At 36.4% G+C, this 18,797-nt stretch overlaps 1 protein-coding gene across 2 annotated transcripts in view; it reads right to left on the bottom strand.

Moving 5' to 3' along the window:
- The window catches only part of LOC137291876 (probable 3',5'-cyclic phosphodiesterase pde-5), a 73,898-nt gene that overhangs the window by 26,988 nt on the left and 28,113 nt on the right, over positions 1–18,797 (bottom strand). For both annotated transcript variants that reach the window (XM_067823420.1, XM_067823419.1), the window contains 8 exons: positions 14,989–15,017; positions 13,394–13,511; positions 12,850–12,943; positions 11,915–11,973; positions 11,046–11,096; positions 7,783–7,841; positions 7,310–7,361; positions 2,623–2,768 (listed from right to left, as the gene is read on the bottom strand). In XM_067823420.1, coding sequence (XP_067679521.1) covers positions 2,623–2,768; positions 7,310–7,361; positions 7,783–7,841; positions 11,046–11,096; positions 11,915–11,973; positions 12,850–12,943; positions 13,394–13,511; positions 14,989–15,017 — 608 coding nt within the window. The remainder of the gene's footprint in view (positions 1–2,622; positions 2,769–7,309; positions 7,362–7,782; positions 7,842–11,045; positions 11,097–11,914; positions 11,974–12,849; positions 12,944–13,393; positions 13,512–14,988; positions 15,018–18,797) is intronic.

Raw genomic sequence — 18,797 nt, forward strand, 5'->3', positions numbered from 1 at the left:
CAAATCTGAACAGTCACATCTTGCAAATTGAAGATATTGGTTATTGAGAACATAAGGCAAATAATTTTATGTAAACCCCAGGATTAAATTCAAGATTGGATAAAGATTAAAAGGGGGACTTTTAATCATGAAATTGTGTTATCTGTCAATGGTAGCAGAGCCATGGAATTGTGTTATTTGTCATAACCTATTTATCCTCAAAACATTTTTGCATTTAGGGATCTGAAATAATCATTATATGATGTAGAACATTACAGGCCAGGGCCCCAATTCATAAAGCTATCCTAGAGCTACGACCTATGTAGGCGTCACACCTCATATACTGTAACATAGACTTAGGACAGTCCTTGAGCTACGATAGCTTTGTGAAATGGAGCCCAGTGCTGCAGTAACATTCACTATACATGTACAAGCCATAGTGTACACATTCAGCCATGTTTCCTTCAGAAGAAAATATTTCATTTATGTTCTTGAAAGTCTTGGAGAAAAAACATATTGAGAGAGAAAAGCCAAATATAAGGTCACTTCATGCAAATGGATTTTTCACGTCACCATATCTAAAATGTAATTTATTTACTATGTGTTCAAATTAATGATTTCACACCTATAGATATAATAACATTTTCAATTAGAATTTGTGTTTCACTACTATAGATAAAATACTGATAATTTCATCAAAGATCTGTGCTCAAACTAAACATTTCACAACTACAGATAAGGTAATGATAATTTCAGTAAAGATCTAACCTTATTTCTTTCTATGGTACATTTGACTACTACAGATAAGGTAATGATAATTTCAGTAAAGATCTAACCTTATTTCTTTCTATGATACATTTGACTACTACAGATAAGGTAATGATAATTTCAGTAAAGATCTAACCTTATTTCTTTCTATGGTACATTTCACAACTACAGATAAGGTAATGATAATTTCAGTAAAGATCTAACCTTATTTCTTTCTATGGTACATTTCACAACTACAGATAAGGTAATGATAATTTCAGTAAAGATCTAACCTTATTTCTTTCTATGGTACATTTCACTACTACAGATAAGGTAATGATAATTTCAGTAAAGATCTAACCTTATTTCTTTCTATGGTACATTTCACTACTACAGATAAGGTAATGATAATTTCAGTAAAGATCTAACCTTATTTCTTTCTGTGGAACATTTTACTTCTACAGATAAGATAATGATAATTTCAGTAAAGATCCAACCTTATTTCTCTCTGTGGTACATTTTCTTCACACTTCCCTGTATCAAATATTCTGGAGAAGAGTTCCTTGGTGCGGGAGTCGAGCATAAATAACGATGCTCGATCGGCATGCACAAGAGTTTTTGCAAAATTCTGCCAGGGAAAAGTTACCAAAACTTATTTGTTATTTGACTTGAAACTGACAGGAACAAATAAAATCAAACGCCATAGACAGATGATCAAAAGAAGCGGGAAATAACTTCTGGGCACAACAACAAGCAGACGAGACGAATTACAAATACTGCAGCGCTAACTGTCGTACAGAGACTAGGGTTTCTGGGATACGGTAGACATGAATGGCTAAGGACAGCACCATCTAGCACGATCATCAAGTTCAAGTCTACACAAGCATGTTCAATTTGACTGAAGCATGGGTTACTCGGTACGGCTACTGTAAAGCAGACATATGAAGCTGATATCATTTGCACAAATGATATAATAATTCTGAAATATTTCTATGGAACAATATCTCAGTTAGTTTTAGAATCAAGAGCATGAAAATGTGCATTTTGTGAAATATTGATTAATTCAAATTCATTCGAGAAAGAAAATATTTGCGCAAATGAAACTTGTCAGTAGAGTTCTGGGACTTTAATATCTTCAGGAATCATTCAAAGCACCAAATGGCATGGTATGACTAGCGACACAACTTTAAACATAAAGCAAAACGAATTAGTTTAACTACAAAAAGAAAACAATCACAAAAATGCATTATAAAAATGCCAAACACAGATTACCAGTTTGTATTCTCACGTTTCTGTGCAAGGGGAAGAGATCAGACGAAACCTGACATGTAGCTCAATGTTCCAGGTGTTGAGACAGACCAGTTTCATTTATTGTTTTGCAGATTTCCACTCTAGGCGTCTTACACAGTAATGATGCAGTGTCTACAGAGCAGGTAACTAGGAAGGAAGGGTTCCTGTATGGAAACTATTTTTCTAATAATTATTTTTCAACAGTTTGAAGCATTTTCTGGACAGATGTATTTTACAGCTATAAAATATGGCACCACCCAAAGAATATTAGATGATGAAGTGCCATAATTGAAATAGTAATGAAAGAAATTAAGGACAACTGTAAACCTGTGAACTCCAAAAATACTACCAAAAAAATGTATTTTGCATATTTTGGCACAAAACACGTATGGAATATTAATAATGAAAATCCTCAAATAATAAATTATATATGAAACTCAGTACTTTGATAGTTTTCAGTTTTCCAAGTTTTGATAGCAGGTCATATCTATCAGTTAAACAAAGAACATACTGATCTGTCTTTCACCACGAAAGACAGAATTTTCCCACAAGATGTTGAAGTTCCAGATTTCTACTGATACACTGGTCTATCCCAGTCATTCTAACCTGATTTCTTTCTGCTGACTACAGTCAGTTGAGGGAACACCCATAGTACTCCCGACGTCAAAAATACGTGCAAATAACTCCTGCCGATGATGATCCAATAGGAACAGTGAAGCTCGATCCGCATTCACCAACTTTTGTGCAAAATTCTGTGATAACGGAACATAGTTGGGAATTCTACAAGGTGAGAAAATATAGCAAACCTACCAGAGTTGACTGATCAAGTTCCAAGCCTCGTATACAAAAACTTGGAATCATAATCAATTATCCATTTTCTTTTCATTATTATCAATATTTGTAAAGCACCAATATCCAGTTCAGTGTCTCAAAGGCACTTTGACATTTCCTCGGTCATGGGATGTCAAACCCAAATGGCACACCATACTATCAATCTGAACGCCCTGGGGTCATACAACTCGTATGCTTTTGCCAATGATTTTGGAGTTCAAATGACATCTTTTGGCTATCAGAAAAGCAGCTATCATGTCACATTGTCTTTCATGACGTATGAATACAGACAGAAGTCTGCTGGAGCCAGATCTGGGAAATTTGATGCTGCAAGAGGACCTCCAGGTCACATCCATTTATTGTCGCAATACAAAGACCACCGGTCCACTGGTGTGTAGTCCCAAGAGAACAGCACAACTGATCTCAGGTTCCCATGTCTTTAAGTCTCAATTCATCCCATAAATACCTAAATTGTGTTGCATAATATGCTTTATATATCCTCCGCTGGAGGATATTCCACAATGCTCACACACTCCGGACCCCTGAAGGTCCCAGGGTAGAATAGGCCTACAGCTTGCCATAAAAATCAACTATGAGGCAGCTAACAGGATCGGGTTTTCAGACTCGCAGACTTGGTTGACACATGTCATCGGTTCCCAATTGCGCAGATCGAAGCTCATGTTGTTGATTTCTGGATTGTCTGGTCCAGACTCAATTATTTTACAGACTGCTGCCATATAACTGGAATATTGCAAAGTGCGGCGTAAAACTAAACTCACTCCCTCATTTACACACTCAGCATCTTAGAACTCCCCTGCGAAATGCCGGCTGAACCAGTGCTATGGCAGTGAATTCTTTGGGTGAGGCTGATGTGCCTTGCCTTCCAGCTGAACTCTGCTCATATCGTCTTTTCCTTCCGCAATACTGAATTCATATCTTTTCTGCAAGAACTACATCACTGCATAAGCCTCCATTTTCTGAAGTTCACCATCCACTCCTTGTTTTGACCGCCTTGTTACAATACATTCAAATGACTCAAGTTATCTCGGACAATCCTTCAAAACATCATGTCTTGCCCATACAAAATGATTTCCATGTTATGCACATATTTCCATGTGAGGCTCAGAACCTATCTGTCAACCCTTGTAAAAGTGTCTAACATACTAAAGTTGTGATTGTACCACAAAATAATGATTTGATAAACCTAGGTAATTGTAAAAACAGGATTAAGGACAAGAATGTCATGATCAAAGTTGAATAATTCAGCTATATGTATATATGTTACAGTGAGATTGTGAAATCAGTCATTTCGTGAAATGATAAAAAATTCTCACTGTGAAGTCAGTCATTTCGTGAAATGATAAAAAATTTCAGCCATTTCACGTCATTCTGTGTAACAACAATCAATACACTTCGGTCATTTCATGACATTTTACCTAACTTAATGTACAGAAGGGGATCACAATTTCAACATCACTTTTTGTCACTATCAGTTAACACCATTGTGAATGAAGCTGTTGCACATTAACATAGTTGTGAAGCATTTACATCCATATGTTTAACACATATCTAAAGCAGCCACACCTCACAAAGCCCCTGTTCTACACATATAGATGAAATATCATGAAATGACTTAAGTATTTTGATTGCTGTTACACAAAATGACACGACATAGCTGCCCCCTTTGTCATTTCAAATGACTGAAACCTACATATGTTTTTATCATCAACCTCTCCTGATGCATTGACCATGGTTATGGGTCCAGTTTCACAAAGCTATTGTAGTGCGATGACTTTTGTAACTCCAATACTGAAACATAGACTTACAATAGTCGTAACACTACGACAGCTTTGCAAAATGGCGTCCATGGTTAATAGCTGCAACACTGTAATCTTTCTGGTACAAACACAAGTGACGAAAAACAAAATGGAGAAACTACTTGGTAAATAAAAGCCAGCCTCTACTCAGAAGTGTAACATTTGTGAAACTAAGAGCTGGGTAAACTGGCTAGTGTCAGGACCATGGTACAATAATCAAAGCATTGCTAGACATCTCTACATGGAGTTACGTTATATAGCGAACCGATAGGAAGATAATTGATGCTACATCCAGAAGACACTGATATCTACATGAGCAGATATGAATGTTTTCTGAAGGGTTATAACATCAGCAAATAAAAAGACAAACCAAAGACTACTAATGTCTCATATATATCAGTGAATATATCTAGAACCAATAGGTTCTGCTGCTCACCTTCCATCATGGAATGTTACTGTTTTAAATTGTGGTATATGCTCAAGAACACTAATTTATTTGATAGTCGACAGTTGTGTCCCTCTAATTTTATAACAAAAATAAGTTCATCATAACAATCTTAGTGAGTGCATTAATTTGGATTTACCAATGTTCAACAATATTGATCAGTAATCGTGACAGACAACAACAGAACTAGGCTTCAATTTGGACCACTAATTAGGGCCACCTGCATGATTAAAAAAAAAATGCTCCACCCTGTACATGAATGCTACTCTTTAAATATACACCTTACTCATGTACAAGCCATCTTATCACTAGGTAAGTACAAGTCTTGTGAAGGAACCGTAAAAGTTGCCAGACTTCTGCCAAAGAAATGGTCCCAAATACATGCTTGGCATTAGATGATTCAACCCTTCCAGTCTTAGGGGGCCATTTATAATTTATGGCTGATGGTGATGACGATTTTAAGGGTGGGTCACCCGTTTTGTTCTGTGATGTGGTGGGAGTCATCTGTTTTGTTCTTAAAAATATCATTAAAACAAGACAAATTGTGTCTAGGGATATGCAAGACACCAATGCTGTAGCAAACATTCCCTACACTGAATGTGCTCTGGTGAATAATTTCAACTAAACAAGTTCAATAAACATCACTTAATCACTTCTGTTGAGCAGTTTTCTTGTGGATGAAGTGATAGAATTAATCCCTATTTCACTAATATCAGAGAGAAATTCCACAAAAATACAACATGCATACCATTAGAGTCCAAAAAATGGCCATGTATAAGTTCATTGATTTCCATAAAGTAGTTTTTGAGAAGTGGATAACGTTCACTACACGTTCGTCCCCTATTACACTGTCATCACTTAAAACTCCAGCAAAATGTACCTAAGTTCAAATGTCTCTAATCTCACAAAAAAAACCACCCTAAAAAAACCAATAAAATACAAAAACAAAATACGAGAGGCATACAATTTGAGTCCCAAGAAAGCTCATGCATACGTTCATTCACACTGTACATGTTTCTCCATAAAAATCGTCTCATCCTCATCCCACCAAAGCCATAAATTATGAACAGTTCCTAAGCGAAAGAAACAGACCATACATTGTAACCTATTCACAAGCCACTCTGAATAGGTGAAGCCTATAAGCCAAAGCATTTGATTGTCATGCCGAAGTCCTGAGTTTGATTCCCCATATAGGTACAATACATGAAGCCCATTTCTGGTGTCCAATGGTATCATATTGCTAAAAGTGGTGTAAAACCAAACCTCACTCACCCATAGGATGTAGTTCAAAAATAGTAGTGCAGTTTTGTTGTTAGTTTTTGAGATATAAACAACCACTAATGCTTGCCTGGATGCTTTGCTAATTGATGCCAAGAATTTTGAAGCCTGGATTGGAAGTTAACCATATGAGGTTCAAATGATGTGTCCATAATTTCCCATATCATTTGACAGCAATAGCATGAGAGTAATGAACTGTTATCAAATGATCCAGGCACCTTAAGCAATGATGGACAGATTCAGATTGTTCTATCCACACAATATAAACACCAAGACCTTTGATCCAAGTGACCGTCTAATCATATAAACAACATTTGTAAATATCAGTTTTGATCACTGTGATGACATTATTTAATCAATTCAAAGAGTAATAGTTATTAATCAGCTGTACCTATTATAATTCAAATGAGACAACCACTCAACATCATGTTAGTCTGGTTTAAGCCATGTTCAGTAATATTCCAGCCATATAATGGCATTCGCTATATAAACAAGCCTGGATCAGAGAATTCATTGAAATCATGAGCAGATATCAACTCTGTTATGATATGATTATATGAATCTACTAAGTCAGCGAGTCAGATCACATGATCATATCAGTCACCTCTTATGACAAGCGTGGGCAGATGAAGACCAGTTCTAACTCAAGGCCCCATTCCTCAAAGCAAACATAGTGCCAAGTTGATCATAACTTGCATACTTTAACACAGACTTACGACTGTCTAAGCACTACGAGTCCTTTGAGAAATGGAGCTCAGGTTGGCTATTCTCAAAATGTTCATAGCCCTAGGAACTTCTTAAGCCCATGCTTAACACACTGGCAATGATCATAATTATGGCTACAAATGTTTCATGAACAACGGTCTTCATGGATAAGTGATTATCACATTATAAACACAAACAGATAAGTGAGTCAACATACCATTATCTTCATGATGACAGTGTCCATACTGATGATGTCTTGAAAAACTGACCTGAAGAAATCAACGTCTGTTTACGCACTCAACATTAGGACATCCAGAAACTAAGATATCTTCAAATGACAAATAGAAATCTATTTTGTCATTGTTATAACCTGTGTGAGTGTATTCAATGTATTGATTCTCCTAAAACCTGAAATTTGCACATATTAGTGTCACTGGGACAACAAAATAGATCTTATTTGAGGCAACAACTGGCTTCTAACCAAATTATGATATGTATATATTCACATATAAATGTTTATATGGAAACAACACTTGTACATTGGCTCATGGCATGATACTGAATGGATCGATTGAATCCAGTTTGAAAATACTGGTATAGCAAAGGGACACAACTCTTCGCAGGAAACTGAGACGGTTATCTCCCTTGGCCAGTGGACAGACAATGAGTTAATGCTGTTGTTTAACTTACTTTGTGACTGTTAATAGAAACTCATTGAGTTTTCTCTGTTTTACCATACTGCTATGAACCTGCAAGAAATAAACATATCACTAATACATTAATAAACTAGTACCACGAGGAAAAGATCTTTATAGTATCAGTAAATAGATGTTATTGCAATTTCTGTTTATATTCATTAACAATGTCCTTGAAATAACTTAACTAAAAAATTTAACAAATTATAACATTATAGAACATATTACTAATTCAACTGAACCGTTAAAATGTTGGTACAAATATTCCTATACAGCTGAATATTGTGTCATGAAAGACATTCTCTGAAAGGAATGTGTTACTTTACAACTGTTAGTGAAGAAAAGAGCACAAACAGATTTCAAGAAGCATCTAGACATTACAACACAAAAAGAGGTCTGTTAGCAAATGAACAGCTAGATACTTAATGATAATCAGAAATGACCATGAATTGCCATTAGAGTTCACAACATTACGTGGAATAGCGCAATCATCAGTGACAATAAAATCGAGCGAAGAAGAACACATCACACAATCACAAACCAGTAAAATGAAATAAAAAAGTTTGCACAACAAATATCTAGCTTTAAGATAATATAGTAAATATAAAGTGTATGATGCTCTCAGAAGGTCAATGCTGATCATCATTCAAATGGTTACAACTTTCTGCAACACAGAATTAAAAAAAAATAAATTCTGAATTTTGAACAACTTACTAGGAGGAAATTAGCTCATAACACAAGTGACATTTACACGCAATACAATCCTTTACAGCAGGTAATCTAGACTTATTGTTCTTCAGCACTTATATTTAATAGTTTACTAAAGACTTTTTCCAAACTTTTAACTTTTAAATATCAAAACATAAAAACCTACTGTAGATGCAAAGGTGAAATATAAATCTGCAAAAGATGAACCAACATTGCCCACTGGTTGCTGTGAATCCACAAATCCATGCACAAGTACAGATACTCTCTGTAAGATACCTCTGCATAAAACAAAACCAGTCCACCCCAAGCTAGTATTCTCTCAGCTCCCTGTATAAACAGATACCAGTGATGCTATAATCTCAGGCACAGAGGAAGGGGAGGAGGAGGAGGAGGCAGAGAGGGACTTCACCAACTCCCAAAGGCGGAGCCAGTATTTTGAAAATGGACCAATCACAGAATACCAATGTCAACCAAGTGACTTGGTTGAGGGGGAAGATTACTTGCAAGGAGTCTGGCAAAAAGAGGGCGCTGGAGCACCTGCCTCCCTTGGATCTGCCAGCAAAACACCAACACTATGAACTCCACTATAGAAAAACTTCAAGGTTAATGGTAGGTGTTATTTCAAAAAGTAAAAAAGAAAGGGTAAATTTGCAAAAAAATATTTGTAACACTGATTTTAATTTAATATATTTAACTTCATTCATAATGCTGATTTAGATTCTGAATGAAATCTGGAATTTGGTTTCTGGTTGATCACAGAAATTTGTTTATTGTTCTAAAGTCAGAGGACATATCAACAGACTTCCTGTCACACTGTGTCAACTGGATTTAACAGAATGTACATGTCCTTAACAAAGTTTGACATTTGGGCTGTGGTGACAGATAATAATCAGTGACAACCTGAGAGCAGAACCCACCACCGAAAGATCCTGGCTTAACTAAGGGAGGCAAATGCACTTTATCACCTGTCCACATAAATAGGAGAAATGATATTGTTGTGACAGCTTGTATCTGTCCTTTTTGAAATCCATTTTCATGATGATATCACAAACAATTAGAGAATAACTTGTGTAGATGATGCAAACATTCAATACATTTAATGTATCTATTTCAGTCTGTTAACCTTGCTAAAACTGTGTTAGAATAGTAACACTATCCACTACAGAAACAAGTCTATCTAGAATATAGATAATAATATATAAGCCAAGATAAGCCTGTCAGGCCTATTGAAATGCTACTGTAAGATATACAGGTCTAAAGAAGCTGAAGGGGTGGGTAAGGTACTGGGTGTTAGCTGTCTGGATGGGTTAGTCAGGAGTCTGCGTTTACAAACCACCCCTTAACTAATATATACTTCAGACCCAGCAACTGCAAATGCATTATATCATTCAGACTACAAAAAACAGTTAGAACTAGTTCTGCTTTCTTCAGACACTAACCTATATGATTAAATAAATAAAAACATAATGCAAAATAGATCAAAAGGGTTTCTTTGATGATTTTAGTGACCTCATACTGTATTAATACTGACTTTCTCAGAAAAATATCCAAATGGGTAAACATTCCCTTTTATATTAGATTTGATTTCTGTCTCGATCTGACAATCCCTGAATTGAGAGGGGAGATGAACAAGCAAAGTGATTGGAATGTTATAAAAATGAAATTAATTGGGCAGTTCTAAATGGAAAGCAATGACCCCAACACACCTAAGATATCTTGCATCCTGTTGTTATATTTTGCTGTCTTAAACTCACGTCACTTGCTGCAAATTCATGACTGAAATCTTTCTTGAAAACTCTGGGTAGTTTTTGCACATGATAAATTTGTCACATTAATGTAGTAAGTACATAATTTTAAATTTACATTGGATGTGAAAATTGCGAATGCGATTCGCACAGTTTCTAAATAACAAAAAAAAAAACACAACACAGAACCAAATGTTTTGCTATATACTTATCTCCAATAACATGCTTCAAAGGAAAATCTAAAAAATGATGCTAACCATTTTTTTTGGATTATAGCTTGTTGGTACTGAACGGTTACCAGTAAAAGATGATCACATAATAATATTTGATATGCGTAAGTTTAGATTTAACATACATTTTAGTTTGTCTTGTGACTTTTCTTCTGTTAAGATGCTGAATTAATGCCATTAGGGAATGTTATAAATTATGGGTGTGATATTATACACAGCACAAAAACATTTGGACCACTCCAATTTTCAATATTTAAGTATCGAATAGTTCATATCATGATCCATATAATACTTAAATACTGAATGCTGGGATGGTCCTTAACCCTTTTTGTTGAGTATACAAGGGAAGTAGGGTCAATGTTCACCCTAGGTTCAAACAAAGTGATATTCTATCATGGGTTTGTCAGATCCTGAGACAGGGGTAGAAAATAAGTATTTTATCATATTCTGGGTTGATTCGTGTTAACTGTTTGAGAGATTACTGCAGAAAGCTGGTAGGTCTGATGCCTATGGTAAGAGTGAGGCGAAAATGATAAATCTGTAAGCTTGGTTCAGGATTGGGATTATGGGTTTACCTCAACATAATCTACTAGCATATCTGTCCACATTAGAAGAAGGATTGACACCTACAAAATGAATATTGTTATTCACATACCATAAATGTGTGCTTCAGTATTTCAACTTTCCATAGACGTCATCAATGAAACATCTCTCAGACCATATACTACAGTCTGTTTGCAGTGAAAACGTACTGATGAATTTCACTATAAACAAACAAGTAAATTGAACATAGTTAAATTAAGATTGTGAATCCTCATCATTCTGACTTGACGATTGGACATTTAAATTTCAGAATTTTATTTAACTTAGGATAAAAATTCTTTAACAAACAATCATAGATTCAAATTGCTATTATTTGTTTGGATTACAAGTATGTAAGCACAGTAGTTGGAACAGTGAAACAAATGCATGAGCGGTATGTGATAATCGTTAAATAAACTAGCTCTTGGTGTTTGTTAAACAACTTTATCCTAAGTTGAATAAAATTCTGAGATTTAAAGGTTCAATTTACAAGGTACACTTATGAGGATTCACACTTTTTCACTTCACTTTAATCAATTTACTTTTTTGTTTTAAGTGAAATTCATTGATACGTTTTCACTGCAAACAGACTATAATTACTGAGCACAAGTAAAGGCAAGCATACAAGTTTGGTCTCTTCACAGCCAGATATGATGACACAAGTTATTGATCTCATTTTGATCATTACTCAGACATGACGGTCCTCATGGGGGCCATAAGTAGCCTTAATCAAAGAATGATATCATAGGGAAATCAACATGTATGTAAATTTGAATTCATAGTTATTTGTCACTTAAATGAATTAATAAGTCAATCAGTTTTTACAAACAATCATTTTAGAACAAAATCATTCATTTCTTACCTCCTCTTCTTCTTCTGTAAATGATGAATATTTATAGTTTCTGTAAAATTCTGCTACACCTGAAACAAACAAAGGATTTCCATGTTGCTTCGCGAGATAAACTAAATGAGACAAAGATGTCACAGACTGCAATTGTAAGTTCGGAGGTGCTCTCATTCAAATTTGTTTGAGGCAGTGGGGTAACCTAGTGATTAAAACATTCCCTTGTCTTGTCGAAAAACCGGGTTTGATTCCCCACATGGGTACAATGTGTGAAGCCCATCATTTTGCTGAAATATTGCTGAAATATTGCTAAAAGCAGTGTAAAATTATATTCACTCAAATTCAAACAGACCAAGCACGTCTCACAGCAATCACTGTCATGGTCAGTGACTGAGTAAAACTACTTAGTGAGTGTGTGGTTTTAAGATATTTTACTGGTATTCCATCAATATTACGACAGGGTACACCAGGAAAAACACCTCACAGATTGTACTCATGGCGGAAATCAAATACAGCTCTTCGGTGTGATAAGCAAATGGTCTAACAACAACTATACCTCAGTCTCACTCACACTGGAGCAGTGAATGAAGCACACTGTTAATATCTCAGCCAATCCCAGAGAGAGAGAGAGAGAGAGAAAGAGAGAGAGAGAGAGAGAGAGAGAGAGAGAGAGAGAGAGAGTGAGTTTAGTTCTATGCTACCTACAGCAATATTCCAGCTTTATGGCGCTAGTCTGTAAATATTCGACTGTGGACCAGAGAATCCAGTGATCAACAGCATCAGCATTGATCTATGCATCTGGGATACAATGACATGCCTCAAACAATGTGTCCCATTAGTTGCCTCTTTTACATGGATTACTGAAGACCAGTTGTTATCAGGATCTTCACAGGTTGTTTTAAGTGTAGTGATTTACTACATCAGTCATGCTTATGACGGCATCACAGTGTTACCTAATAAAGACCCTCTACCGTCCTGCAGTGGTAGGGCTAAGACAGAATGAGCCTTGCTATTGCAGTGTCCCAGACCCTCAGCGAACCGACTGTCCTGAAACACAGAGCAAGAATATATATTCTAAAACCAAAAACTTCAAAGCTGGTAAAACATGTGAAGAGTATGGAAAATGGTCCATACTTGTGCCTTGATAAAATTGTGTTTCAGGGGTATCAATGTGTGGCTTTTTGTTTTAGGCAAGACCAAATCCTTTCCTCATGCAATGTATCTGTTCCTCTGAAATTTCACTGATTGCTAAAAGAATACATGTAAAAAAAATATTACTGACAACACTGAAGTATCAATTCATTTCTCAATGGAAGGGAAGTAACTCTTCTGTCACTTTCTAACAACAGAATTGTAACTGCTTTTATTTGATGACATATACTAACAAAATATTTCATGCAGACATCAGGAACATGGAAACAGAAACTAAATACAGTTATCCATTATTCAAGTGCTATCTCCCGTCAAGCTACTCACAGTCTAGTGTAGAATACTTACCCCATGCAGATCCTTTAACCTGACTGTTTCCTGTGTGTGAGCTACATGTGCTGCTACAGTTGTCCCCAGACCGATCTGCACGCTATTACTCGTACCACTACTGGATGCCGACCTGCTGCTGCAGTAACAAATACCATTGAAATAGGATTGACAACATTCACAAGAAAATGAGAAAAAAAGATGTATTTTGTTCTTTAAAACAAACACTCAGCCCATACCTCAGAATTGTGCATGGATCTACGCACCTTGGGGCTTGACTCCATCTTTGATTTCGTCATTACTGCTAACCTGTTAAATGTTGCTGATTTTATGGGAATTTTAACCTACACGTCATGTTAAAGTGTAAATTAACAAAGGTTGGAATTATACTGAGTCAAAAAAGAAACTTCACAAAATGTAATTTTTTTAAAAAATAATTTTTCTCTGATGATATGTCTATGTATGTGCAATGTGAACTGTTGGCATGTTGCAAGTGGGAAGATCAGTTATTTACGTCGCAAGAGCAATGGTATGCAGCCGTCGTACTGTGTATGACTTGTGAGGTCGTCTACAACAAACTGGCACCACTTCTGATCACCCAAGGTTGGATCTTTCACATCCACGAGCAGAAGACTGTCAAATCGTCCTACGTCACCTATGTGACAGATTTCTGGCAGCTACATGAACCAGAGCTAAGATGTTTAGAGGTCAACTGTCCTCACAGACCATTCAAAATCGGTTGCAGACTGCCATCTCCATTCTCGATGTCCGTATCTTTGGCCAATATTGATGCCGTTTCATTGATGTCTGCTGTGGGCCCAACGCCACCTCCGATGGGCCTAGACAGACTGGAATCGAGTCGTCTTTAGCGATGAATCCAGGTGGTAACTCAGATTCGCTGGACCCAGGACGTATTATTTTTAGCAATACAAGCCCCTGTGGTCTACAGTCCCAGCATGATAATGCTCGGCCTCATACTGCAATGTTGACATGGAATTTCCTTCAAAACGCTGGAATCAACGGCAATGGACTGGTCATCAAGGTACCCTGACCTTAATCCAATAGAGCATGTTTAGGATGTACTTGGGAGAAGGCTTTGTGGTCTTAGGAACCAACATCAGACTTTGCAGGAACATGCTGTTGCCTTGCAAGAGCAATAGCGCAGAATCCCCAACCACGTGCTCACAAGCATCAGGCAGTCAATGAGGAGAGGTTTGGCAGTGGTGAATGCACGGGGCGGCCATACACAATATTGAACTGAGAAATTTCGAATGTTTGTTCTTGTGATTTGACATTCTGTATACCCATGTTTTGGAATGGCGGTGTAACCTAATGGGACTGATTGTGGCACTGTCAGTGTATCGAGTACATTACACAGATCTCAGCAATGAAATAATAACAATTTAACCACCTTACCATGTCTTGTTCTTTTATAGTGCCCTGAAGAAAGAATGTGAAGTTTATTTTTTGACTTAGTATATAATCAGTCAATTCTACAAATCCATAACAATGGGTTAATTCTAAATATCATGTATGACAGCATGCCATAATGAAAGAACGACAGAAATATGCAGAGCAAAACCATAAAAGTAAACGCCTCAATAACGGTTTCTTACCTGTTAACATTTGGCACATACGACAACTCCTGCAACAGGGAACAATGTGTTTCAGCAACACCAACAAAATTTGGGACGTTCTAGAACTCATTTTGGATTTGTATCCTGGTGGATCTCATTCATTTGGCCTTCATGAACACACACCCTTAGTGGGCGTATAAACTCTGACGATAAAATCTTAATCAACCTGAAAATTCAAGTGTGCGCACATTTATGTCCTCTTGTCCGTGTTTGAGCATGTACATGCGCATGTATGTCTGTTAATGCATGCATGATATTAAGGACGTGCATGGGTGTATAAGCCGCACTGGTAATCTCAACAAACCCTGTTTTATTACATTAATATCTCAACATTAGCTTTCATATCATCATAAACACCATATGATAGACCTGTGAAGGTCCAGTGTAGAATAGGCCATCAGCAAACCATGCTTGTGCTAAAAGGCGACTATGCTAATAGGATCGGAAGGTCAGACTCGCTGACTTGGCTGACACATGCCATTGGTTCCCAATTATGCAGGTTGATGCTCATGCTGTTGATCATTGGATTGTCCAGTCCAGACGTAATTATTTACAGACTGATGTCATATGGCTAGAATATTGCTGAGTTTGGTGTACAACTCACTCACAATATAACAGTATTTTTAATACATTGTTTGTTTTTGTCTGGTGGCAGCAAGAGTTGTATACTCCCCAGGGAGTTGAGATTGATAATACAATGTGACGCTGAGATGGACATCCAATGATTGAGGGAAACAAATGCCAGCGCCGTGAGCAAGCAATAGTTGCATAGATATGTGCACTATATTAATATCCTATAATATTAATAAAACATGAACTGATTACAAATTTTGTTGTCCTGTTTTAAAACTACATTTGCACATTTTGAATGAAATATTTTCTAAAAGCTTTCCCCACTAAATTGACTGACTTAAATACTGTTATGCTAAACAAATGGGAAACAAATGGAATTATACACAAGCATTCACTGTGTCATAATCAGTGTTTGTGTTAATGCAGAAACTTACATTTTTCACACAAAAAGTAAAATAAACTTATTTTGCGTGGCTGTTTTGGACACATAGATTGTGATCTACCTAATATTAAAAGTACTTAAAAAAGCCACATACAAAACAAACCTTAAATTTTGAAACGATTCAGGACTGTAATGAGCAAAAGACTTGGAATATTTATACTTTTATTTCTGCACTTAAGCATATACCATGAACACTGTTGATAATGAATATTGAAGCATACTGGTCAGCAGATAATCAACAAACAATTGAAAAACAATGGCTTTATCACAACTGCAAATCATGTAATTGTTGGCTGACAATGTAACATGCTGAAAGTTACAATAATCAATGGGGGACCTTTCCCTACATGTAAACAGTGCGACTACAAAGTGCACTCTGGGAAAATAGTGCACCATGGGAAAGAAGATTAGAGCACAGCATGTGATTGTCTCCGACAGATAACACCTCTACATGATGACCGACATTGTCGATAGCGAGATTAAACATCCACATTATCGCCAGATCCTGAGAATGTGGGCATACGCTACAACATGTGTAACAGTTATCTCTAAACCACAGCGATCTATGGAAGCATATACGTGCCATTTGTAAATCACGACTTGTGTGTGGGGAGTAAGTTCACTTAAACATGATGTCAATGACAAGTTTCAGCTAATTTGGGGAGAAAGCCTAAAACGGTGGGGCAACAAGGTAGCCTAGTGGTTAAAGCAGTTGCTCATCATGTGTTTGATTCCCCACATAGGTACAGTATGTGAAGCCCATTTCTGGAATACTGCTGAGAGGGGCATAAAACCCAACTCATTCACTCACTCCTAAAATGGTATCAACAGCTTGAACTGCTTGGCCAATATCATGCATTGCTATGATACATACAACTTTAATATCATAATGGGCACCATAATCATCCGAAAATCAAACACAAGAACATGTGATATCACAAATCATGTTGATATCACAAATAATTTTAAGAAATGATATCACAATGTATGTTAACTTATAATATCACAAATACATATAGTTTATTAACCAAGTGTTTTTTAAGTATCATTGTTATTGTGTGAGCCTATCTCAATTTTGATAATGGGGCAACCATGTTTGTTTACACCTTGCCCATGCAATGGACCCCTCCCGCCCCCCTAAACAAGTTATAATGTGGTATGTTTTAGTGCCAACTCTCTCATTTGTATTCAGGGAAATTAATATAACACCGTCTAAAACACTTTTAACACTGATACTATTCATTGCTTTGACATATTTTATGAATATATTTTGCAAAAAGCTCAGTTCCAGAAAATTTCTCCATATTTATTTGCTGATGTCATACTTTCTTTTGGTGATGTCATGTTTCTTGGTGATGCCTATAGAAAGTCAGGATATTCTAGGCGGCACCGAGTTTACAATCAGTCCAACACCCATAACAGAACTGCCCGCACAAGGAATTCTTAACATCTTGTGTCAGGATAAATGAAGTTCCAAGCGGAGGAATTCACCTGATGACATCTGTGTCTTTTAACTGTATCGTTGAAGGTACATGTACTACATGTACTACTCACAATAAGTTAAGGAACACCAGAAACACTTGACATGCTAACAATAGGTAAACTGATTATATCAGGTCTTCTGTGACCCTTTATTGTTATTTGTCTGTTACTTAACACCACGTAGCCTTATTAAGAGTTAGACAGCACCTGCTGGTGGAAATTACCAGGTTCCCCATGGACAATGGCTTTGCTACCTCACGTTTGAGAAACACATTTTCTTCATTTAACATCTGACATATACTTCCAATCAAAAGTTAAGACTCACTTAAAACACTAATGCTATGAACTGCATGAGGATCTTGCATCAAATTGCTGACAAGCTTGAGTGAATATCATGCATGTGAACGGTGTAAAGTTTTGTTCATAATTCGCCAATATTCACTGATAACGTTTCACTATCAACCAGTTCATGCACAAACAATACCTTTAAACAGTATAAGATATTTTGCAAAATGTACACTAGAGAGTCTCAACTATTGATGGGTAGTATACTAGTATACTGTATCTATTGCTTAACTGGGTGATATTATGTTTGAACACAAGGGAACCATTTCAGAAAGCTATCATATTACCATGACTGTCAGAAGTCTACAATACAGTGTAGGAGGTATGACAGTTGTAGAACGGCTATAACGCTGTGGAATGGGACACTGGTGACATAATAACTTGGGCCTAGATTTTAGAAGTTCTCCTAGAGCTAAGATAGTCATAAGTGACATACATTATCATTAGCTTACGACCATCTTAGCGCTAAGAGAGCTTCGAAAATCTATCCCCAGGTGTTGAGTGATCAAGCAGAACATCATCATGTACCATACTGTTAAAAAAGGAGGCGATATTGGATTTACAAGACTGATAAAATTCAAATGATGATGCCAAGGAGGAAATAGATGATGAATAGAAATAAAAGGAAATAGTGACTGTTTACTTTATTCCTTTGGAACTGTTTCATATCTATGGACAGAGATTAGTTTTCTTATATACATTAGCATTGGCAGTGATGCTTGCAAAATGAACATCCCATACTTTTTTTTCAATGGTATATATTGAAATATCGATGACCTCACCACATTGCATAAACGCATCGTCACTGGAGAGTGAAGAACAATGTGAACAAACTCAGAACAGCCAAAAATATTCCATGTGTGAAAATAATCTCACATTGACAATTATCATACGACTTCTAACAAAGCTCTATGTGATAATTTATATTGATTCATCACTACCTACA

Source organism: Haliotis asinina, chromosome 7 (genome assembly GCF_037392515.1).
Source record: "Haliotis asinina isolate JCU_RB_2024 chromosome 7, JCU_Hal_asi_v2, whole genome shotgun sequence".
NCBI classification, from domain to species: Eukaryota; Metazoa; Mollusca; class Gastropoda; order Lepetellida; family Haliotidae; genus Haliotis; species Haliotis asinina.